The 24,992-nt window shown below is 40.7% G+C and overlaps 1 protein-coding gene across 1 annotated transcript; it reads right to left on the bottom strand.

Annotated features, from left to right (window-relative positions):
• Positions 1-4,667: 4,667 nt before the first annotated feature.
• On the bottom strand, positions 4,668-16,517 carry tmem200a (transmembrane protein 200A). Its single transcript, XM_063001082.1, has 2 exons — positions 16,192-16,517; positions 4,668-6,931 (listed from the first exon to the last, which is right to left on the bottom strand). The coding sequence occupies exon 2, from the start codon at positions 6,909-6,911 to the stop codon at positions 5,421-5,423; it is 1,491 nt and encodes a 496-aa protein (XP_062857152.1). The 5' UTR covers positions 6,912-6,931; positions 16,192-16,517; the 3' UTR covers positions 4,668-5,420.
• Between the last annotated feature and the right edge of the window lie 8,475 nt (positions 16,518-24,992).

The following is a 24,992-nucleotide window of genomic DNA, read 5'->3' as shown; positions in this document are numbered from 1 at the left end:
TTCACATCACCTGCATGCATTCAAATGTGTTTACTGACTTCACAGCTTTCATTTAACCGCTGACAAATTAATTGAGAAGAGCATCCATGATGAGATGAAATAAAAATATGAATATTTATACAAAGTTTTGCTGGTCATGTTAGGAGAAAGAAGGGCTGAGCGGATGATTTCAGGAACACTAAAGCGACAGTGAAGCACGATGGTGGAAGCACCATCAAACTAACTCGAGGCTGGTTCCTAAAGAAAAAGGTGAAGTTGATTGAACAGCCTCATCAATATAATTTTAATCCCATGATAATTTATGAAATGAATACAGGATTGTGCGTTTATTAGATGGGCTTATGGAACTGAAGACAATTTGCCTAGAGTAGATGGTCAAAATTTACCCAAAATGCTGCAAAACTGCTATGAACAGCTTTGCAACCGACAAAAGCATGTGCACATACACCTATTTATTTACAAAATAACACCCGTTTAGGTTTAGGTGTTTTAGCCATGGCCATTGTTAATACCCAACAACAATCTGGTTGTTAATACCCAACAACCAGAGTAATACCCAAGTATGTCATGCCCAACAAGCTTATGGATAAATGTCTGCATACTTGAATGCACAATATGTATTAAATAACAGTAACAAATAACAGTAACCCCCCCCCCCCCCCCCCCCCCCCCCCCCCTCACTGTAAAAGAGATTTTACCAGCACATCACTTCACACATCAGTGATAATACAGGTAGACATGAAGATTGTTTGGTGTTTATGGATGGTAAATGAAATCTTCTCTTTTTTTTAGGGTGCATCATGAAGAAATGGAAGCACAAAACCAGTGTGATTCTACACATCTAAATCTGCTATGGTCTGCTCCCAGTCTTCTGTCTCTAATGATGTCCTTTAGTATTGATGTCCTTCAGCACATTGTCTTCGATGTCACCTAGGTGAGCATCAGTCCCTGTTGTTGCCATGGTGAGATTATGGTGTTCCTGAGGAGAAGAGAGCTGGTAAGGAACTTTATAAGGAATTATAAGGTGCTGGACTTGCTTACCTGAGGATTGTCTAACAATTCTGCTTTTAAAACTGGATCAATTGGTTTAAATGATTGTTTAGCATTGTTAAAAGCAATGTGCTTTTCTTCCATTTTTTTCCAAACATGCTACAGGAATCACATAAGAAATAAGCATATATTTACCATATTGTTTTTATTTTTACAATTTTAAGCTTTAAACTGTCCTAACTTTTAAAGAAATGCTCATATTTCTATAAATCTTTATTTTAGGACCTTTGATTATTCATTTATTTAGCAGAAGACTCTGGAATCATCCACTGTTCAGTTTAATGAAAAAAAAACGGAATCACATTTTGTGGTACGTCACTACCTCATGAAAGCTGCTCACAATTTTAGCACACCTAATTTTAAATGCGTTCCAGTATCCCTGGGCTTAATTGATTTTCCTGTAGCATTTAAAGGCATTTAATTGCAGTGTTTATTTTTTCATTACAAATCCTATTTGGAACTCTATTCTGCAATTCACTGGAGCATTACATAAACTGTAAGGCATCCTCTTTAATTCATACCCCCTGTTACTTCAGTGACCTTTTCCCTAGTTTACTAGCCAGATTCTTCCAAAGAAAAGAGCTAAACTGAGATGAGACAGTGACATGACTTTCCAAGTAACCAAGTAACATCCCTACACTGTGTTTTAGAATGAGTGTTAAATATTTTGTCACCTAAATGTATAGGTATAATAAATAAATCTTCAGGTTTGAGAGCCCAGTGTAGAAACTTGTCGAGGGGCACAAAATTAGTACTGACATCATCTGTGCTGTCAAAAAAGTACAGGTACATAAATTATTGTGTTGATAAATGATAAAATGGTTTGAGAAGTTTGTAAAGAAACTTCAGTGGAATCAACTCAACTGCAACCTTGGAATGAACTGGAATATCAACTGGAAGTCAGATTCTTTGGGCCAACTGACCTACCAAATGGACTAGAGTAAAATTGTAGGTTTTCATTTTGACATGTTTCAGACTGTCCACTGATTGGCATCAATCTTTCTTCATTGTTGTTTTTCACTGTCCAGTAGTGGCATGTAACTCTCCTAATCTTGCCTAATATCCTGCTTGTCCTAGCAAGAGTAACTTGAAGCTACATTTCTAGGTTTTTTAGATGATTCGGTTATTGACTAAGTATGCCGAACCTGTCAACATCTTCAACATCATCTCATTGGACCATGACATAATCCAGGCTGTCATCATTTTTATTTGAATGATAACACTGTTATGCTTTGATTGGCTGATTGTCTCTAAAAGGACAAGATCTTTATGGGAGTGAAGTTTGGCAGTGCTCTTGTTGGTACTCCCAGAGCAGCCGATGATGATAAACACAGGAAAGCTGCTCAGTTGCTTGCCAAGATGCATCAAGTTTTTTCAGCTGTGTCACAGTACTAGACACAAGGAGGAGCTGGGATTTATCTATTTAACTGTCTGCTTACATACAAGGCAAATACTCAGCAAACTAAATAGGGTACAAGTTTGTGGACACTTTTAATAATTATTGTGTTGAGGTGTTGTAACCACATTGATTGCTAATAGCTCTTTAAAACCAATTATGAAAAAAAACAATTACTTTGTGCCAGAAGATTGTATGTAAAAACATTTTATTGTTCCAGGCATACCAAGTCCATAAAGACATGGTTTGGAGAGTTTGGTGTGAAGGAACCACAGAGGCCTCTACAGAGTCTTGACCAAAACCCAATTAAACAAATTGGGGGTCATTTGGAATGCCAATTGTGAGCCACAAATGCTCTTTTGACTGGAAGAGTTAAAAAGTCCAAAGGTGGCTTAGAGGCTGGTCACCTAGCTATAGATAAAAGAGACATTACCGTTAAGGGTAATGTTTCAAAAACAAGCTGATGATCAAATGTCTTGACATGATCCTCCATCATCAAGCATCAAGGCTCTTCTCTGTACTGGCCCCCAAGTGGTGGAACGAGCTTCCCTTGTCTGTTCGAACATCTGAGTTTTCAAAAGATGATTAAAAACCTTCATCACCTCTTTACTTAGCACTTGAGCTGACATGCACTTACTTACACTCTTATTCATTTCTTGTGCAAAAAAATTCCACTTTGGTTCTAACAGAGTTTCACCAGATTTATATTCTTGGACTGTTGTCTACTTAAACTAGAGTAAGGTAATGTTTACTATGTAAGGTCTTCTGTAAGTTACTCTGGATAAGAGTGTCTGCTAAATGCCGAAAATGTAAATGTAGCATATTTTGTTCTGTTACTATGAAACAAAAAAGTGTGTAATAAACCTGGAATAATGTCAAAATGCCTTCAGAGGATTTCTGTCCCATTTATTGAAAGAAAAATGTTAGGAGTTAAAATCTGTCCCATTCACTGAAAGAAACAGGGAATCAAGTTAGGAGTTAACTGAAATGTGTCTTTAAACTATTTGACTTTTCCCCCTATAAGATGTTACCATATATGGAAAGAAAAGAAGCAGGGTGGAAAACACATTTGTGCTATCTGGGTTTTTTTTACTTTGCCATTTCCCAGTGGACGAGTGACTCAGAGGGCTACTGATTATTTTACCATTTCCTCCATTTACAAACACTGTAAGTAAAACACAAAGCTGGCTGCTATTGACATTCACTTTGCAAAAAATAAGAAATAATCCTGGCTGACAGTAACGGTTATTGGAAAACTAGCTGAGAACAATAATTCCAGCCTGTTCCAGTTAGGGCTTCAGGGGAGGCAAACATGACAGTGGACAAACAGACAGGATTGTTCATACTGCCTAATCGCAGGGCTTAGAAATGCGTCATTTCTTTTATAACAAATGGTCTTGGACATATAAGCTTCTTTGTATGAAGCCCTTTGTATGGTGCAGATCATCATTGTTTTAGTCTTATGAAGTCATACACATGTTAAATCTTGCTAAAATGCCAAAAAGAACATGTGCTTGACTCTATCTGCCAAGATTTGACTTGGTATGTTGAGCTGTAAAATGGATAACATTCTGTAAAAGGTGTAGCTTTATTCTCAGAAACATAAATAACACATTGGTAACATCTTCAAAAATAGCAGTGTGTTTCTGAACAATAAATTATCTGAAACCTCATAGCAAAATAATCATCCATTTGTGGTACAACACACTCTGCACAACGTACGATAGGTTCCTGTCTTGGTGTTTATCGAAGACAACAGAAACATACTGAAATACATTTAACCAACCACACAGCTAACACATTACTGTTTATTTACACTGCTTAATCCACTGTGACTGAATCCAAACTGCAACATCATTTACACCTGGTTGCTTCAAATGTCCTGAGTATCAGGATTAAACATGTTAGATCACACAAACCACAGGTCCTGGTCACACCAGAACATTGTCTCTGCTTCTGCTTTGCAAAGTAGCTGTGGACAGGCTGAGTTTGGGAAATTTTAGATGAATATTGTCCATGATTGTGGGTCATTTAGAGGTTTAGTTGTACTTTGTAATTTGGTTGACTTTGGTTCTATTTATAGGACACCCACATAGAAAAATGTAAAACTAGATTCAGATCCTCAGGACCAATGTTGTTGTTCAGCACTGGCTTTACCAACAGAAATTAAAATTAAAGAATTAATGATTTAAAATAAATTATATGCTTTTAGTTTTGTGACAACAGTTTATTTGGGAAATAAAGAGCATATAATTGTATGCATATAATTTCTTTTATATAATTGTATATATATATATATATACAATTTGTTACACTTGTTAGCAATTGTTGTGGCTGAAACACATGAATTCAAACATTTGAAGTGGTGACCGACTGCTTTTGTCCATGTGGTAAAGGTGGTTTTATTAGCCAGATACAGGACACATAAAATGTCCAGGTGTAAATGGGGCATGCAAGTTTCTGTTTACCTTTTTTCTGGGATTAAAAATCTCTGAATTCCTCTCAGCAATGATTGATTTAAAGAAATAATATGTCTGTTTTACAGAATATCCACCTGAGCTTACAGTCCATTGGACCTGTGTTCACGAGTTCACAAATCACTGCAAGATTTTTAAAATCAGAATATATTTTGCAGATAGGGTTGCACCAATACCATTTTCCATTGTTGACAGGATACCAGTATCAAAGCTTTGACTATGGGTTCAGGATATGTATAGGCGATGGGCTAAAATCCTTGTAGTACCTGAGCCACTTTTCAGCAACCTTTGTGCCAAGCTATGCAAGGTATGATAGCGGCAGGCTTAATACTTCAGTTAACATCTCACAGATTCATGGCATGAAATTTGGCAGTGAATTGAGTCATGATTTCAGGCTGGTTTCAACCCTGAAACTGTGATCAGTTAAATGCACCCCTAATTGCAGAAGTATCTCTGTAACATGTGGTTGTAAGGCCTCGTTATCCCTATGAGGTCCCTTAAAATCTAGTCTCAGAGGTCCCTCTTTTCAGGGTGCTGCTCATAAACTCATCATGTTCAAAACTCAAATTGTTATGTGATCTGGATATCATGAGAAGTTTCTCTTTTTTGGTGTAATCTCTCTTAACAGCTGCTGGGGGCACCAGCAGCCTGTCCATCGGGTCCTCTTTATTCTCCAGTTTGGTGTAACCTTTGCTGTTGCTGCGATCCAACCTCGGCCAGCTCGGATGCTTGCGCTGTTCTGGCTGTACGGTCAGCATGACGGGGCCTCGTTCCAGGTCCAAAGACTTGGAGTGAGCTGACAGCATGTGGAGTGAATTGTTAGATCCGAAGTCTTTCCGGGCTGCTCCGGGTGAGAGGAACCTGTCACTGGTGGATCCGGTAGACAGTGAGGATTGTGAGGAAGCAGACAGAAATGCTGGCGATTCTGTAGCAGAGTTGCTGCGGAGGAGAGTACAGGGAGGCTTAAAGGCTTTCGATATATCGGGAACAGGGACGGTTAAAGATTCCATGGATGGAGGTCTTAATCTGTCTTTCAGCTGCTCTGACTCTTCTGTTATATTGTCAATATCTGGTTCGTCGATGACGCAGTTGTTCAGTTTGATAACAGGAAGTGTGAAGGCGCTTATAGAGGACGACACAATCGAGCGAGTCTGACACTTTTTAAGGTTGCTATGTTGATCCTCCCAGCGACGGATGCTCTCCGGCTGAAATCCAAAGAATGATCCAGAACGGTCCCTGTACCCAGGCGACAACAAACTTGGTCCTCCTTCATTCATAAGACCTTCCTCGTCCTCAGCAGAGCTTGTGCGACGGGACAGTCGCACATCACCGCCCAAACTAGAGAAAGTAAGTAGAGTGTTTGCAGCAAGTCGTGATGTGTAGTGGCTGTCCTGACCATAGGAATGGACCTCATGGTCACCATAAGGACCCATATAGGCCCCGTTCATGCACTTCTGCTCCTGTATTCTTAAACTGTGGATGTCTATAACGGTCGAGTACATATCTCTCATATGGATGACTTTTGTTTCTCGGTCCCTGTTCTCATGCAAGATTGCATTCGCACAGATAAAGATAAATATTCCAATGCCCATGGTGAATGGTCCAAGCATTTTCATTTTCTCTGAGTGCAAGTGCTGCTCAAAAAAATGTGCTACTTTGCCTGCCTGGTCCGGATTCATCCGTGTATCATTGCCGGACTGTTTGCTCTCCGCTGTCCTCTGGTGATCCTTGTGAGGCCAATACCCCAGTACAGCCATGGCAATGCCCACCATAAGAATCAACACTCCCAAAACCAAAAAGAACCCGGATGCAGAATACAGGCGGATTCTTCCCCGAACCACGACGATATCTGTGCGAGGTTTCTTTTTTGATCGTTTTTTCTTAGGTGGAGGGACCGGGCTTTGGGTGGGTAGATGATGCTGGGATCGGGAAGAGTCCTGCCGCTTTAGGGCTGCGAGGCCCGTGATGACACCCCCAGTTGCAATCATCACTACAGCAAGACACAGGCCTGGAAAAACAAACAAAGAACATATGAGTGAGATGCAGTCATCACCTAGCTCACAGATGTCTCTTTGTGTTTTGATCTACCTAGCTATTACCATAAGCTCTCTGTAGCCATCATCTCGGGTTCTCATTGACATTTTTGGGGACATCACATCGCTTCTGACATTTGCTCTCTGTTAACATCGACTTATGCCTGTCTACTCATTTTTTGCAGTCCTCATCTTAGACATATCCTGTTAACATGTAAAGCACAATTGCTCTTTAAGTTCCTCACCCCTCGGCTCTGTATATGAAGTCGTTGTTGACTATAAGTTCGAAAGTTAAGCATTCAAATTAGAGCTCTACTGAGCTGCCAAAGCTAGGCCTTTTAGTAAGACTATTAACTGCTCAATTTAATTGTAAGTTGTTTTGGATTAAAGCATCCATGCAATTAAAAGGATGTAAATATTTTCAGCTCCTTTGTGAATCTTTATGCAGCTCCACAGTAGGCAGTAAGGGATGAATTAACCTCTGGAAAGCCCTGGCATCCTGGCATAAATTACACCAGCTGTACTAAACACTGGACATGATGCTACCCTCTTATTAACTCAGAAAATGTGGCTATTATTGCAGTTCCTTTACAAAAAAACACAAATCATCAAACATTTAGCACCATGTTTTCCTGCTCATGACACAGAAGAAGGTGTCAGTGTTGCTGGTTAATTAGCTGCTGCATAACAGCAGCAGGAAAGCCATAAATACCCGCATACGAATATAGTACAAACAGGGCCGTTTGTTTATCTCTCTATAATACTAGACTACGATTCTATAAATGCAACAGAACTGTAGACAGGAAACATCGTCTGCCCATGGGGACTTAAGAGCCAAGCATAAAAATACCAAGAAACAATGGCGTTTCAGTTATAATATTAAGGATATAAGTGTATTTTGAAGAGCTTAGTTGCATTTTGAAGGCCAACAAATCTCTAAATGCATAATTAGACATCATCAGGCTTCAAACAAACTGATATAATTTCTTATAGAATATTGTTGACATCTAACCACAAATATGAGCACCTACACACACCACAGCAGGAACTTTGATTGGTGCCTGGTTTTATGGTCGATGAGTAAACATAGCTTTTTGACAACTCAAGGTGCAGGATGCAAATGCTGAATGGTTGTACAAAAAAAACTTAATCCATACTGTAAAGAATGGTGATGGATCTGTGATGTTCTGGGGTTGATTATTTCCCAAAGGCCCAGTGAATCTTGTTAGAATATAAGGGATTGAAAGGAAAGTCTGACTTCTTTGCCACAAAGCTAAAACTGGATACTGAATTGTCTAGCAGGACATTGATCCAAAACAGGATCAGGACAGAATACAATTTTTAAGCCATACCCATCCTAGTTACCTAATCAAAACCCCATTAAAAAGCTGTGGGATGAGCTGAAGATGTCTTACTCTGACTGGACATTCAGGAGTTGCTTGCACACCAAAGCAACCAGTGCAGTTTCACATAATAAAGTGCAGTCAGATAATACAAGGTTAAGTGCTCATAATATTTGATCCCTCATATGGCACTGCATTAAAATTTGGCATTCCTGTATGATCGGTATCACCACACGGACATTAAAATACTTGAACTTTCATCAACAGTCAAAGATTAGGAATGTAGCCTACTATGCACAGTGGATAAACAGAGATTTCTTCTCATGATACAGTACAGATTGTAATTTATTTTGCCTGAGCTGTTTCCACTTGCGAGAAACAACTCAAGATCTACCGACTGTATCTGGTGATAGCTTCTCATGCATGGATTACAAATTGTATTGAAATGATTTTCTGGCTCCGTCTCAAACACACCATGTTCTGCATAATGTGTAAATAAACCAATCAAAGTGCACTAATTTGACATATATTTTGGAAAGCTGTTGACTTTCATCTGTGTGGTTACTGCAGTACCAAAGGTTCACAATCCTATCAGCCCTTCAGACATGTAGTCCAATTGAGTGTGTGAACTCACAGGATTGGGCAACTCATTTAACACTCACAGTGAGGCCCTACAGCAGCCAGTCATAGTGGCAGTTCTGTTTGTACAGAACCCAGCAGAGAATACCATTCCTCTTACGTAACCATGAAGTGTACTGAAAGCTTTCGGCTCTGCTGTATGAGCTGGTGATGACAGGCACATAAATCTACTGAGAAATGATCCTAGAAGATACATAAACACCACGGCTGGGCTGGCTACATCCCACACAGGCACTCACAGCTGAAGCTGACAAAAGTATGTGGACAACTGACCATGAGCTTATGGGGACATCCCAGTACCAAACCATGGGTATTGATATGATCTTGTCAAACATACATACATCTTTTCAGATGTGACACTATCTTCTGATTCCTTATTAGTAATGATGACTGACAATGGCTGGTGAATTCTCTGTGTCCACATAAATAAGGCTAGTTTGAGTCATAGGGAAGGGCTACAAAGCTCTGTACAGACCTCAGAAAGTCATCTGAAGCAGCTTCAAGTCCAAAGATTATCTCTAAAGACAACTGTCCATAAGTAATGAATACATTGAACAGTTGTCTCTTTGGGAGTTTGCATGTTCTCCCCGTGTCTGCGTGGGTTTCCTCCAGAAGCTCCGGTTTCCTCCCACAGTCCTAAAACATGCAATTGTGTTACTGTGTGCCTTGCTCCCATTGAAAAACTGGGATAGGCTCCAGCACCCCCTCGCGACCCTAATCGGATAAGTGGTTAAGACAATGAGTGAGTGAGTTGTCTCTTTGCCAAGATTGGAATAAAAACCTGACTTTCTAACTTGATGGCTTAATGCCAGATAGAGAGGTCAAAGTCAATAAATATTTTGAATAAATTACAAAAATACAAAATCTTGTAGAAAGCCTTTCTAGAATAGTGCAGGCTGTTACTGTAGCAAACAGGGAGAGAGCAACTTTATATTGATGTCCACTGTAACGCCTATTGATCCATGTTTCATCATCAATCGTACTATACTACAACATTTCAACATGAGCATTTTTGACGTGTTTATGCTTTTCAGCATTTGCTATGTCATCTAGAGCAGGACTCACAGTCTATGTGGGCGACTCAGTGAGTTCTACATCTCCAGTGATTCATTTGAAGGTTTCTCCATGCAGCTCAGACACGCAAACATCCACAGTTTCTAAGAATCAGCATATTTTTCATAGAAAACCGATTGATAACTCGTCTATCTTCGTTCTAAACGTTTCTCCTGCCACACTCATCTCAGGAGAAATCAGAGATGTATGGTGTTTGCCGTTTGTATCGATTTTCTTCTCGTTAGCAGCAGAATTAACAGTGCTAACACGGGAACGACTTCGCTGGAATGCCACGCATCACCTAGGCAACAGCCTGCAGAAGTTTTAGCCAACTGGTGCGTGGGTGCGCGACCTGAGGCTCATGTGCGCCGCTTGTAACGTCCCTTTGTTCACTATAGACAGTTAACATGTGGAGTAGTCATGTGCGAGCATATCTTTTTTTGTGGTCGCTCAGCGGTGAAGGTAATGGACTAGTAATCAGAAGGTTGCCGGTTCAAGCCTTACTACAGCCAACTTGCCACTGCTGAAATTGTAAGCTGTAGTCAGAATTGTAAGTCGCTTTGGATGAAACCATCTGCAATATAACTGATTTATTTCACCTGTTAGCAGTTGTTGTGGCTGAAACACAAGAATTGAACAATTAGAAAAGGTGTCCCAATACTTTTGTACCTTATTTTATGTGCTTTTAAGTGTATTCTGATTATACAAAAGATATTGCAAGATAAAAACATGTTTAGAGTTTCATGCCTGCAACATACAGAGGCAAAATAAGAGCAAATAGTTGATAGAATATTCGAGTTTTAGCCCTTTTAACCTTTAACAATAATGAAATGATTCTCTCTCAGGTGAGGGAATCATACTTGGATACAAACAAATCCACCAAAGGCTCAATTGCTTTGTGAGAAATCAGTTAGTTTCTAAATTCAATTAGTTTTCTACATTTCTAAAAGCAAGACAGCAAATAAATTAGTCTCTCACCATAATATTATGAACAGATTTTGGGAAATTTGGAGAGATCTCAATATGTGTAAGGCAAGGATAGAAATCATTGCTGAATGTGCAGGATCAAACTTTAAAAGTGTGTGGGCGCCCATGGTGGCGCAGCGGGATATTCTACTAGCGCAGTGGTCCCCAACCACCGGTACCGGTCCGTGGGTCATTTATTGCCGGGGCGCACAGAAAGAATTAAAAATGCAGTTAGAAATGCAGTTTATACTGCTTCTATTTTGTGTTATTATTTCATATCACCACTAGGTGGGAGCAGGCATAATTGGCAGTGCCTGCAGCACTGTGGGTGGGATCTTCAAACGCTGTGTAAGGACCATGATTAGCAGATAGAGAAGCTCCTGTACAGAGTGCATGGGTGAAAAAGGGTTTTGCGAAGTGCTGCAGACAGGTGGGAGGAGGCGTGAGCAACAATATACCCTCCTCGACTGCAATCAGGTATCCCCCAGCAGCGGAAGACAAATAGACTACACTAAACTGGGAGAAAATGCATAAATAAAATAGAAAGAAAACTTTAAATGTGTTTATATTTACAAAATACAGTAAAGCTGATCGGTGAAAACACTGAAAATCTTTTCTTTCTACTTTTATCTGTTAAAAAAGATTCAAGAAAATGAACAAATCACAGATTCTTCTTTTTATTTTATTTAACAAAATGTCTCAACTCTTCTGAAAAATGAGGTTTGTAGAAGCTTCCTCTTCATGTACCCTGAACACATTCAGTACACGTGAATACGTTTCAGAGATTTGTGCCTTAACCAGACCTCACGGCACTGGCGTTACTCAGTGAGACACAATGTACCGAGCCCTGCCAGAGATCATGTTATGGGTTTCTTTATAGTCCGAAGCTGGCATGGCTCAGTGTTTTCAGGGCTAATCAAACACAGAAGCAGCTGCGTCTGATTAACTTATTAACAGCAACACGAAGGCAACGTGGCGTTCAGGTATTTAGTATAATTATTACATGTGTTTAACGTCATGTTGGCTGACGGCGCTTCAGGGCTCGTGCTGGAATTTTTCCACTATAGAACATAATTGTTAGTTGGTATAAATGCCTCAGTTACACGCTCGGACTGGCATCACTGTCTCGCGCCTGAGTGTGTGTGCTGAGTTTAACGGAAAACTCCTGAAGTTAATTAGACAACTGTGTTTACATTTAATTGGGTGCTGCACAGCAACATGGGTCCTAAAAAACTAGGATGGATTCTTACTGATTCACACCCTCACTCACACCTAGGGTCAAGTCAGAGCAGCAAATCCACCTGTTTTGAGGAGATGGGATGCTCACAGGCAGAAAGAATCTGCACTGCCGAGCCACCTTGACACAATAAAAGTACAGTATATATATGCAAAATCTGTTTTTAATGAAGGATTCTTTTATTTACAGTAACAACTTCATCCTGATCAAGGTCGTGATGAAGCTAAAGCCACCTGGAACAGGTGGCCTGGGCCCAAGGCTGGAATTAACTCTGGACAGGATGCCAACATATTGCAAGGTAACAGTCATACCTACGGGCATTTTAGAGCAGCCAATTGAATAAAAGGCTGGATTACCTGCTCTAAGTGGTAGCCCAGTAAGTTGAGCTTTGGGCTATCAATCGGAAGAATTCAGAATAAAATCCAGACTCTACTATGCAGCCACTGTTGGGCCCTTGAGCAAGGCCCTTAACCCTGTCTGCTCCAGGGGTGCCATACAATGTGCCTGGGATATGTGGAAAAAGAATTTATTTGTACTGTTTATGTGTATCTGTATAAATGACAAGTAAAGGTCTTCTTCTTCTTCTTCTTAAATGCCCAGTCGAAACAGAATCAAGTCGACATAAAAGTAAGGATTGAACCCAGGTCCCGAGGACCCATGTTGCTGTGTGACACCTGAAAAACTACACTACAATGCCGAACATCTTATATACACTATTTGGACACCCGACTATGAGCTTGTTGATCATCCCATTTTAAAAACAAATAATATTAAAATAGAGTGACCTCTGTGATCTTGTCGGCTGTAACATTAGCCACTTTGATGTCTGTGGGAATTTGTGCCCGTTCAGTTAAAAGAGCATTTGTATGACACTGGGCACTGATGTTGGTCAAGAAAGCTTCAACTGATGTTCTAATTCATTTTAAAGCTGTTGAGTGGGGCTGAGGTCAGGACTATTAAGCATGTATTTTTCTTTATTAAAAACTCACCTCTTTACTAGGCACTTAAGCTGACTTGTACTTATTTACTTACTAACACTCTTATTCATTTCTTTTTCATTTAAACTAACAGGTTTTAGCAGATTTGTGTTCTTGGACTTAAACTAGAGTAAAGAAATGTATACTATGGAAGCACTTCTGTAAGTCGCTCTGGATAAGAGTGGCTGCTAAATGCCGAAAATGTAAATGTAAATGTTATATAATTGATTTATTACACTTGTTGGTAATTATTGTGGCTGCCACACATGAATGTGTGTCTCAGTATGTTTGTCCATATTGTGTATTTGTTTATATTTATAGGTACTAATTGTTTGTTTAAATATAGTCAACATGCACCAGAGGTAGCAATTTGTGTAGCTCAGACATTTAGATGGCGAGCAGAAGTGGGTGTTTCCACCCTTCTCATGTTGACTGCATGGAAAGCTCATCAAACCGCAGCACCCGGGTGGTGGGGGGAGGGGAAGAAGCTAAATAAAACAACACATGCTGCAAAGTTTTGGCATCATCGACGAACCTTCTTTAATCACGACGAGGGTTTAGACAACGTAAATAAATGTCTGTCTTTAAAATTGTTGCTGGCAGTGTCAACTTTGAGACGTGAGTGAGGAATAAGGAGCTTTTTGCAGCATTGTGGTTCAAATTCCGTCCATTCATCTGGACACTTCTTTAAACAAAGAGTAAATGAATTAGGCAGCTAATCAAATCAGAATGACACAAATAATCTGGTTATTATTTTACCCTTGGTTAGGGATGGACAATTTGGCTATTCAGATACCAGTTTTGCTAAACATTTATATTCTTTATTCAACCTTATTAAGTTAGGAAATATTTTCATAAACTAATAAGAAAAGCAGTTCATGTTCATGTTTTATCACTGCTTTATCCTGGTCGCAGTGGGTCCAGTTTCCCCAGAATCCCTGAGTGCAATGCAGTAACACACCCCGGAAAGGACACTAATCAATCATCACGCACCCTCAGACATAGCCAATCATGATAGCACAGCGGCTGATAGCACAGAACTCAGCAGTAGTGGGTTAGTGGGTAGGCACCACCCAAGCATCCATTTTTAATAATTAAAAACAATGTTTAAACTTTTTGGAGCCTAACGCATCATCAGAAGCATCAACAAAACATCAATATAAGTGGTTTATCCAGTATTAATGACATTTTTGGTATTTAAAAGGGAGGAGGGTCTTTGAGTAAGTCCAATTTAATTAACTCTAAATATTTAGCTCTATATATGTTGGAATGTTGTTTGTTGTTGTTTGTTGATGTTTGTATACTTTTAGTGAAAATATTTGCTTCACTGTAAACACAGTGTCTTTAAACTTTTTATTTCTTTTTGCATCAGCACAATCTGGGTACCCAGTTTTCACTGGCAACCTCTGTTGACAGCATAACACCCACACTGGCCGAGAGGGACTCCAGACTAGCACAATCCCCCTTCAACATGAGATTCTTACAGAGAGCTTTGGTACATATGTAGGACCATGCTACTATCTCCATATTCCTCCACTGCTTGCCCCAGTGCCTCAACCTTATAGTGAAAGTTGCTATAAGTCACTCATTCCGGTTTGCAGACCAGACCTGGAACAGTTTTTATGCCAGATGCTTGGGACCGGCACTGAGAGTGCACTGGTGAGTGGACCTTTCTATGGCTAGGCTGTTCATCCCCGCTCCCTTCCCCCAGACAATCACAGTAGGTGTAGATGCCTGAGCGGCTGATTGATCATATGCAAAGAAAGGTTCCACATTCAAAAGAGGGAGGATGTAAATGTGAAATGTAAATGAAAATGTAAAATGTGTTTACACAAACATACACAGATCTGAACGGATGTTGGAGCTTAACTCTAAATGACCTCAAGAAAAGAACTTTAAGAATTTTAAAGGCAAAAATGAGATCCCTGTGTGGAGTTTCTAATGTTTCTAATGTAAAAAGTGACAAGAGCTCACACCTTTTTTACTTATACCAGGGGAGTCCAGTCTTCTCATCCGCACATGGTTGGTGCGGCTCCAGACTTTCAGAGCAAGAATAACCAGATAAACAGGTGGAATCAGGTGTGAAATGGTAAATGGTTATTAATGTGTGGAGCCAGACTGACCATTCATGAAGAAGACCGGACACTCGTGGAATAAGTAAATGAGTGTTGATGCGCCTTACCTTTTTACATGAGAAACATCTGTCATCAGGGGTCTAATATCTTGTTTGGTTACATTCATGACAGACATGGTAGTTTCTAGTTACATGTTACAAAAGATTCATCAGTTTTTAATGTTAAACACAGTCATGGACAAATTGTCCTTGCGTGTCTTTGGACTGTGGGAGGAAACCGGAGCTCCCGGAGGAAACCCACGTGGACACGGGGAGAACATGCAAACTCCACACAGAAAGGACCCGGACCACCCCACCTGGGGATCGAACCTTCTTGCTGTGAGGCCACAGTGCTACCCACCGAGCCACCGTGCCACCCCTGTAATATCTTGCTTTAACATTAGGAGTTGATCCCACAAAGCAATTTAAAGTTATTAAAGCTGATGTTTTCCCCACCACATCTGTCCCCATAAGTACCTATAGCTGTACAATCAGATGTCTGTTTGATCCGCACTGTATTGTGGTATTATAAAATGAATTTAAGTTCCAGTTTTGTTTACATAAACATGCTTCTATAACGTAGTGCTTTCAGCAACGGGCGCATCTTGTTTGTTTACATTGATCCCCACTTTTGGGTGTGATTTATTAATCGAATTGAAAACTGGTTTGGCATTTACTGTTTTGTTTCTTGATTATTAAATATGTATTAAATATAATTTTCCTTTATAAAATCCACCCTTAAATTAATTATTTTGATCTAAATCTTTTTTCTTGTCAATCCTGACAAGTTTTTAAGAGTTATTTATAACATTTCTTTATGAAATTGCTGCTACTTGATGTCCTGTCTGATTAGAACGCGTTAATAATGTGTTGCATGTTCCAGGTGGAATTTACGTCTAAATCTCACCTTTATGCGCACGGAGCCACCGGAGAGCGCGTTCCTTCACTCAGTCATCATGCACACATGCATTCACTCAGTGCTGCTTCATCCTTCTTCACTTTAAAGCGTCCACAGAAAAGCTTCAGACAGAACAATCCCGGGTTCCTGAGCGCGCCTGAGCTCTGTCTCCATCTCCAAAGCGCGCACGGCACTGAAAGGTCCGGCTTGTGCGAGCATGGCGAGCGCTTCAGGTGTTTCCCTCCGGATCGGTTTCCCCCTGAATGTAATTCATCCTCCTAATCCATCACCGACAGATAACTTCCACACGCGCTCTGAGGAACCACGCAACACAATGCGCATGAACGCGCGCTCCGTGGAACTGCACAAAGTGCGTCAGAATTGCGTTAAAAGCGCATTGTTGTCTTGGAGACGCCGTGTTGCCACGTTTGATGATGCGCAAGGCAATAAACGAGGAGAGGAAAGAGGTGGGGGCGAAGCGCTGTGTTGCCAGATTGGCTTACTTTGGGATTTCCAAACCAATCTGCGCTTCAAATCCGCCCCCGATAAACACACAACTCGATTAAATTCGATTTGTTATGTTTACTAACAATTCGCTTCATGCAGGTCAGGGTCGCGTCCTCAGCAGGAACACGCTCTGTACAGTGTGTTATGTGCACCTAAACTGCTACAAACCAACTCCTGAGCACCTGGGTTCAGTCCAGTCTGTGAGGATTTTGGCATGCTCTCTAGGGGTCTTGTGGGTTCCCATTAGGCACTTCAAGTTTTCTACGATCTTATGAATCAAGCATGCAGAAGGTAGATTAGCTTCTCTAAATGAACCAGAATTGTGCAAATGACAAATTATTGTCCTGCAATGAACTGGTGGGCTTTCCAGATAGATCCCTGGTTTGTGCCAAGCATTTTCAAGTGTCACCAGCAACCCACCGCAACCCTGATCAGGATATGGTGGTTAGTAGAAATAAATGAATGAATAAAATAAAATAAAAAAAAATCTATTTTGAAATACATTCCAAACGAACTAATGTTTTTATTGTAGTAATTTTATTTTTCATGCTATGGAAGCACCATGAGCACAGACCTTCAGTAGGTTTGGTTTTAATGAGGAGTGTTTCTGAGGAGCTAAAACAGGAAGGGAGTTTAGTGTGCAAATGCAAAGCAGATGTGAATTAACAAGCCAGCAGAATCTCCTTATCTAAGAGATTGCAGATGTCTGGAGAAGTCACTTTTCCGGTGTTTGGGCAATGCATAGCTCTCTTCAAAGAGCGCAAAATAAATCTGTGCAAACAAATATGTGCCCACTCAGTCTCTGGCATAAACACACCGACGGTCATTTACTCTTCGGGCATGAAAATATTTACAGCAGTTATTGTACACAAAAACTCTAATTCTCATTCTGGTTTAATTTCTAGATTAAAATCATGGTCTGTGATTCTTTCACCCCTCCACGACAGCTCAGCTTCCTCCAATCTGGGGTCTGGGTTTTTTGGAGAACAATGTATTCCCTTTTTCCACCTGCTGAACACAATCAGCTTTTTCAGGAGCCGCATTTGGATGAAATGGGCACATTGTGTATTTGTACAGTGTATTTCTGTAATAAATATGTCGTGTATTTGCTTGGTGCTGTGGGTGGCACAGTGGCACAGCTGGTAGAACGGGTGCTGCACTGCAAAATTGATCCTGAAGACTTGACTCTTAAAAATTTTGGGTTCTCTGGTATCTTCATACCTTCTAAGAAACGTACATTAAAGGACCTTCATAGTAAACATATTGATTAATCAACAAAATGGCTTCAATGGCTTGTGGTTAAACGTTGTCACTGGTAAGAAAGGAATGGTCATTTCAGGTCATATGGGGCATCAAGCCTATTTTACATTCTGTAATTTAGAACTTAGAAAGACTTATGAGGTTTGAATCTGAAGGTTGTGGAGAACATTATTGTTTTAAATACAGTGTATGAATAAAAGTATGTGTGAAGATTCTCTAACCATTGATTCTAATGGTTTTAACCACAAATAGTGCTAATATTTGGCAACCATATGTGCCTCAATGCACAAAACAAGGTCCACAAAGACACAGTTTGATGGATTTTGTATTGAGCAACCCGTACAGACCCCAAATGAACACCTTGGGTAGAATTAAACATCAATTGCAAGCCAGGTTATCACACAAAATCATTACCAGACCTTATAATTGCTCTTTAAACCAAACACACACATATTCCCACAGACACCATCAATCTTTTGGTAAGCCTTCTGAGTAAATTGAAGTCTTTTAAAGCTGAAGTCCGGGACAACAATGCCCATAGATGCCCATATTATTGCACATGGTGTTGGAATGAGTTGTCCAACAAATTCATGGTCAAGTGTCCACAAACTTCTGGTCATATAGTGCATGATATACATGACAAAAGCTAGTTATCAGAGCTCTTTTAAATCTAAAACAAAACTTAAGGTAAACCCACCTGTCCAGCTGAGGGCTGTTTCTGTTATTTTGTCCAGCTCGTGAATGTTCTCACCCTCCCAGCATTGGTAGCTGTCGTGAGAGACTGGGGTAGGAACGCATTAGGGGATAATGGGGTAGAAAATTGTGTGTGCGTTTATACACAGCTTTGACCATGTGTATACAAAACACTTAGCAGTGGAAAATAAAGTTGCAGGTGAAAAGGTTTGGACTCTGGAGGAAAAAGTCATTACTGATAAATGCAAACATGTACGCAGGGCCGCATGGTTCATGCAAATACTTGTGAAATCCAACAACACACACCGAAATGTTTGTACACAGTTTACATACAGACTTGTGTGTTGGTGTTCAGGTGTTGATTTGTGCTCTAACAGATCACGTTAGCTTTGTTGCCATGCATAAATAAATATGACTATAAAATATGAAAATAACAATAATAACAAATAATAATTAAATGCAGTATGCTTTGAGAACCGGTCCCAAGTCCAGTTAAAAATGGGTGGGTTGTATCAGGGCAACCCAGCGTAAAATCTTGCCAATTCTGGTATGCGAACCAGATCCATTGTGGTGTCTTAGAAATATATAAACAGGAGAGACTAAACAGCAAGAATTAAATTACATGCATTTATTTAAATATTGTTGAGAAAGGAAAATTTGGGATTTGGATGTCCCAATTTGGGGGGTAGCACTGTCGCCTCACAGCAAGAAGGTCCTGGGTTTGATCCTCACTTCTGTGCAGAGTTTGCATGTTCTCCCCATGTCTGCGTGGGTTTCCTCCGGGAGCTGCGGTTTCCTCCAACAGTCCAAAAAACATGCAGTCAGGTTAATTGGAGACACTGAATTGAATGGGTGTGTGTGTATGTGAGTCTGCCCTGCAATGGACTGGCGTCCCGCCCAGGGTGTTACTATGTGCCTTGCGCCCATTGAAAAGTTGGGATAGCCCCCCCCAGTTGAATAAGTGGATAAGAAAATGAATGAAAGAATGAATGTCCCATGAATGGATGTGCTCAATTTCCCTGTGCTCTCTGGCGACCTCTGCTGGCTGCACAAGTCCCAAGCTGGCTAGGACAGGCTGCAAACAGACGTGAAGACGTTGACCGTATGTCTTCACTGACCATTGAATTTCACTCACTGCAGGGGCAGTGAGCTGAATTCTTATATGGCATCTCTTAGACAGGCTGGTAGCACTGGAGCCACCCAAGTGCTCAGAAACATGTTTTAACAAACTTGTACCTGCATTGGGAACGCTGCCTACATGTATTCAGTGTTCAGTATTCAGAACCTCAAAGCACTTTGCCCAGCGCTTTGATTCATAACTGAAGATGACAGCTGAAATCATTACAGATCAGCCTGTCAGTCGACTCTGCACCAGCGCTGTTGATGTTTGAGTCTCGCATGAAAATGTTGGGACATTTTTCTGTAAAAACATGTCAAGCTCCAGCTGAACCACGGCCATGGAAACTTGGGCGGATTCCAATCAGTAAGTCAGATTTTCCACAGTGATAGCACCAGACACTTTCTGAGTTCTTAGTGTTCCTCAGTGGTGCTGATGATGTGTTGAGGCTCCAGGCTGAATGTCCTTAATCTCCACAAGGTCAAATCTGAGTTTTCACTGCTCACGTACAGCTCTGTCAGGTTCGGGTGGAAGGATCTAACTCGTATTCAGGGCTGAAAACGGACAAAGGTTCATATAAAAGTCACATCATGGAATAAATAACTCTGTACTGTAGTAGTACTGCATTGTTTCTAACCCAAGACTCAGCATGTTTTACTTGTGAACCGTTCTGCATTGTTACTTTTTATTTTTTATTGCATTTTTTTGTCTCGAAGGCGAATGTTTGCAGCTGAGAACCTCATGACCTGAGAGCTCAAGACTCAAGGAAAACTCTGGCAACCTTGGAGGCATCTACTGCACATAGGTACATATATAATGGGAATGAATATACTAGAAACCTCACATAAGTAACCTTGTCAGCATATTTGTTGTTGTTGTTATTTTTTTTTAATTTTTTTTTTTAACTTTTGGTCTTTGCTTGTTTTCTGTCCTTTAAATTCGATTTGCAGACTTAAGCCGTCAGCTCTGAATACGGCGTTAGGGGAACATAATGTTTATTGGTCACCGTCAGTGGCTGGAACTGTTGATCTTTCTGAGAACAGCATGTTTCACTACAACCGATCAATAAAATTCTGAACGCAAGATGTTTAAGACCAATTGATTTGGACAAGAAGACGTCCACAGTCATTAGTCCATGTGGTTAAACAACGATAGAACAAACACAGATCCACATGTAATTAAAAACAGACTTTGATCTGCAAATCTTTTTTGACTTGTCTTTTATATAAAACAGTACAAAGATAAGATATTTATGGCAACACATTCCAGAAAAGTTGGGACAGGGGTATCTTTACCACTGCGCTGCTTTTAATAATGTCCTGTAGTTGTTTGGGAACTGAGAACACCAACTCTTGTAATTATTTTTTATTCTTGTTTGTTCTAACTCTTCAGCTCCTCAACACTCCAGGCTATCTGGTTGTTGTATACTGTACTTAATAATGCACCTTGTGTTTTCAGTAGAACAAAGGTCTGTCTGGGCTGCAGGCAGGTCAGTCTAGAACCTGCACTCTCACTACAAAGCCGTGCTATTGTAATGTAGGCTGAATGTGCCTGGACACTGTCTTGCTGAAACAGTTGGGTGTACATTAGTACATTTTTATTTCATTTACATGTTGTACCAGCACTTTATCCTGGCCAGGGTCACAGTGGGTCCAGTTTCCGCAGAATCACTGGGAACAATGCAGTAACACACTCTGGAATGGACATTTACCCAACGTAGGGCCTCATGGATGCCAATCATGTCTGAATGTAGACGCCTGACTGGCTGATAGCACCGCTGGGGATTTTGATTCTGGATCCTAGCGGTAATGAGCTAGCATCATTTACAGCTGTTCCACCCCAGCTGAAATATACACTACATGGCCGAAAGTATGATGTTTTGACCACACCCTATTCAAACAGGTGTATAAAATAAATAGAGTATAAAAATATATAATTTTAGGTTTGCAGCAACAGTTTGGGGAGGGCTACTTAATGCGTTACAGTTTGTGTGGAGGAACTCCAGTGGTCTGCACTGAGCCCTGTCCTCAACCCCAATGAACATTTTTGGGATAAGTAAGGATCCCAGACCCTCTCGCTTTACCTGAAACAACAGCAACAAAGTCCACAATCTTGCGGAAAGGATGTTATAGTCGCACAAGGAGACCAACTTCATATTAATGCCCATATCCAATAAAGAAATTGGTTTGGTGAGATTGGTGGATCCTGATCTCAATACCTTTCAGCAATCAATATGACTTTATTCAGCTCATCCTGCTCATATAAAAAGCTTTCCAGAACTGTGGAGGCTGGTGAGGAGTCTTCAGCTCTTCTCATGGTTTTGTATATAAATGCATTCAGGTCTAATGACCACCAGCATTACCGCTGGCATTATTAGCACCCACGGTTTGCAGAAGCTGTGGTTTTCCATCCACTTGCCATCACTTCAGTCTGTATTTAATAATTGGACGTTCACGTGAGCCCACACACTCGGTTAGTCCAATACGCAGATGTGCTAGAAAAAGGCCAGTATCAGACACACACTTCTCCAACGGTGGGATGGAGAATGCCACGTCTCCATGGTGACGAGTGGTCTGGTTGCCGGAGTGCACACACCATCCTTACGTGATCTTTTCATGGCATTGGCTTTTTTATCCAACTAAATCAAACAAGAGCTTTAGCTGCTGAGGAGAGCAATCAGCAGTGATAAACAATATTGCACCGGTTTAAACTACGACGCTTTGAATTCTTTAAGTGTTTTGTTTTTCTGCGTTTTCTGAGAAAGGCTTCATTCAGATGAAATATTCAGCCGAGTGGGAATGTTCCTGATTCTGTATTTGATTCAAGGCTGGAGATGAAACTTTAATGGTGACTGTGAGAACCCTGAGGTACAGCGCTTCAATTATAAATACAGCAATTAGGGTTTGGGGGGAAATTAAATGTAAAAATGAGTAATGAAATTTAGATGATGTAAAAAAAAAAAAAAAAACCTGTGGGCATTCTAGTGGGGCACTGGTGCTATTGACCGAGCTGGGCAGTCAACAAGCACCTCAGTACGTGATGCTACTCTCAGTGAGACTCCATCTCTGGAAGAGCAGCCAGCAACTGTGCACAAAGGGGCACATAATAGTTGTGAGATACAAGGACTGGACATGACTAGATTAGAAAAAAGGGGAAAAGACAAAATTGATTTTGCATTCCAACACTAAGCTAACTGTCAAGAATGAGTCAGCAAAAGAATAACCAAGAAGGCCTAGAAGATTTCAAACATCTCACCAGAGAGGTCACTCTATTTTAATACTGTTTGTTTTTAAAATGGGATGTCCAACAAGCTCGTGGTCAGGTGTCCAAATACTTCTAGTGTATAGTGTTATATAGTGTATCCTTCAGAAGGAGGCTCATGCCGACATGTTGGTGTATTTAAAAGGAACACTAGAAGAACCTTTGTGTTCCACTGGGTTGTTTATGGAAACATTAGGAATTTTAGTCTGAAGGGCTGGTTGCATCCACCATGACCATGAACCAGCAAATTACTGCCATCTGTACTCACTAATGCATGTGGAGCACTGCAGCAATGTAGCATGGGCAGATCTGCTGAGGATGTGCTAAAGATCTGCTGAAGATCTGCTTAGGATTTGCTGAAAACCTGTTGAGGATCTGCTGAAGGTCTTCTGAAAACCTGCTGAAGTTCTGCCGAAGATCTGCCTAGGATTTTCTGAAAACCTGTCGAGGATCTGCTGAAGGTCTGCTAAAGACCTGATGAAGATCATATAAAAACCTGCTGAGAATCTGCCGAAGATCTGCCTAGGATCTACTGAAAACCTGTTGAGGATCTGCTGAAGATCTGCTGAAAATCTGCTTAGGATCTGCTGAAAACCTGTTGAGGATCTGCTGAAGATCTTCTGAAAACCTGCTGAAGATCTGCTAAAGACCTGCTGAGAATCTACCGAAGATCTGCTTAGGATCTGCTGAAAGCCTGTGAAGATCTGCTGAAAACCTGCTGAGAAACTGCTGAAGATCTGCTGAAAAGATCTGCTAAAGATCTGCTGAGGATCTGCTATGGATCTGCTTAGGATCTGCTTAAAACCATCTGTGGATCTGCTAAAGATCTGCTGAGGATCTGCTGTAGATTCACTGAGGATCTGTGTTTTATCCAGGGACAGATTGGGCTTCCTGTCAGGAGTGAATTCCCACCACACACCCAGCATCTCTGGGTGGCACCAGACTCACAGTGACCTTGACCAGGATGAAGCATTTAGTGAAAATGAATGAAACACAATATATGAGTGTGTGTATGCTGAAGGGGATTTCTTATTTGTATATCACTGTATTTTTCTGGCCAAAAGTATTTGGACACCTGATGGGTTATTTATTCCAAAACCATACTCAGGACTCCACATATTTGTGTACACCAAACCAAACCAAACCAAAGACGAGGCGTTTTCAGAGAAACGCTGGGTAATAACGGTGAGGAGGCGCAGAAGGAGGTGGAACTGGCTGGATTTAGCTGAGTCATTATGTTCTTTTAGAAAATGAAGAGGATTTAGAGCAAAGCTCTTCAGCTCCAAACCTCCTTCAACCATCACGCCTGGACTCGGAACAGCCTCGAGCCTCAGCACAGATTAAAGTAAAACAAATCCCCATGACTGAAACTCATTTGTTTAGACTAGCAGAAACACCCAGAAGTCGCTCTCAAGTCCTTCCATGCTTTTTAGTTTTGGGCAAACACAAATATTCTGGGTAAAATGTACCGAGATGCCACCTCGTTTATATCTGATTTAACTTCAGTACTGGTTTATATTGTTTAACTACAGCATCTGTTCACTGGAAACACTGGGAGCAGGAATTTCTAAGCAATTTCTAAGGATCTAAGCATAAGCAAACCAGGCAGCTGCCTTGAACCCAATCACCACTGGGGTCTCAGATGAAACGACCCAACTGAAAATTATATATTATATATCAATCATGCCTATTAAGATGTTAAATATTCATAGTTGTGACCTCAAGCCAACCAGAAATACACTACATGAGCCGCTCAGGTAGCGCAGTGGTAAAATACGCTAGCACATCAGAGCTGGAACTTACATCGTATCTAATCTCAGCTCTGCCATCCGGCTGGGCTGGGCGGTTATATGAACAACATTTGGCTATTGTTCATACAGTGAGGGAGCCGGATAGGGACCTCATAACTGATGCAATTATGACCTCTGCTGGCTGACTGATGGCGTCTGCACAGAGTAGGGGAATAATTCTG

This window comes from Trichomycterus rosablanca, chromosome 9 (genome assembly GCF_030014385.1).
Source record: "Trichomycterus rosablanca isolate fTriRos1 chromosome 9, fTriRos1.hap1, whole genome shotgun sequence".
NCBI lineage: Eukaryota > Metazoa > Chordata > Actinopteri > Siluriformes > Trichomycteridae > Trichomycterus > Trichomycterus rosablanca.
This window is presented reverse-complemented; position numbering and strand designations above follow the sequence as displayed.

Coding starts and splice junctions, on each gene's coding strand:
- tmem200a (XM_063001082.1), bottom strand. CDS start 6,911: ATGATTGCAACTGGGGGTGTCATCACGGGCCTCGCAGCCCTAAAGCGG.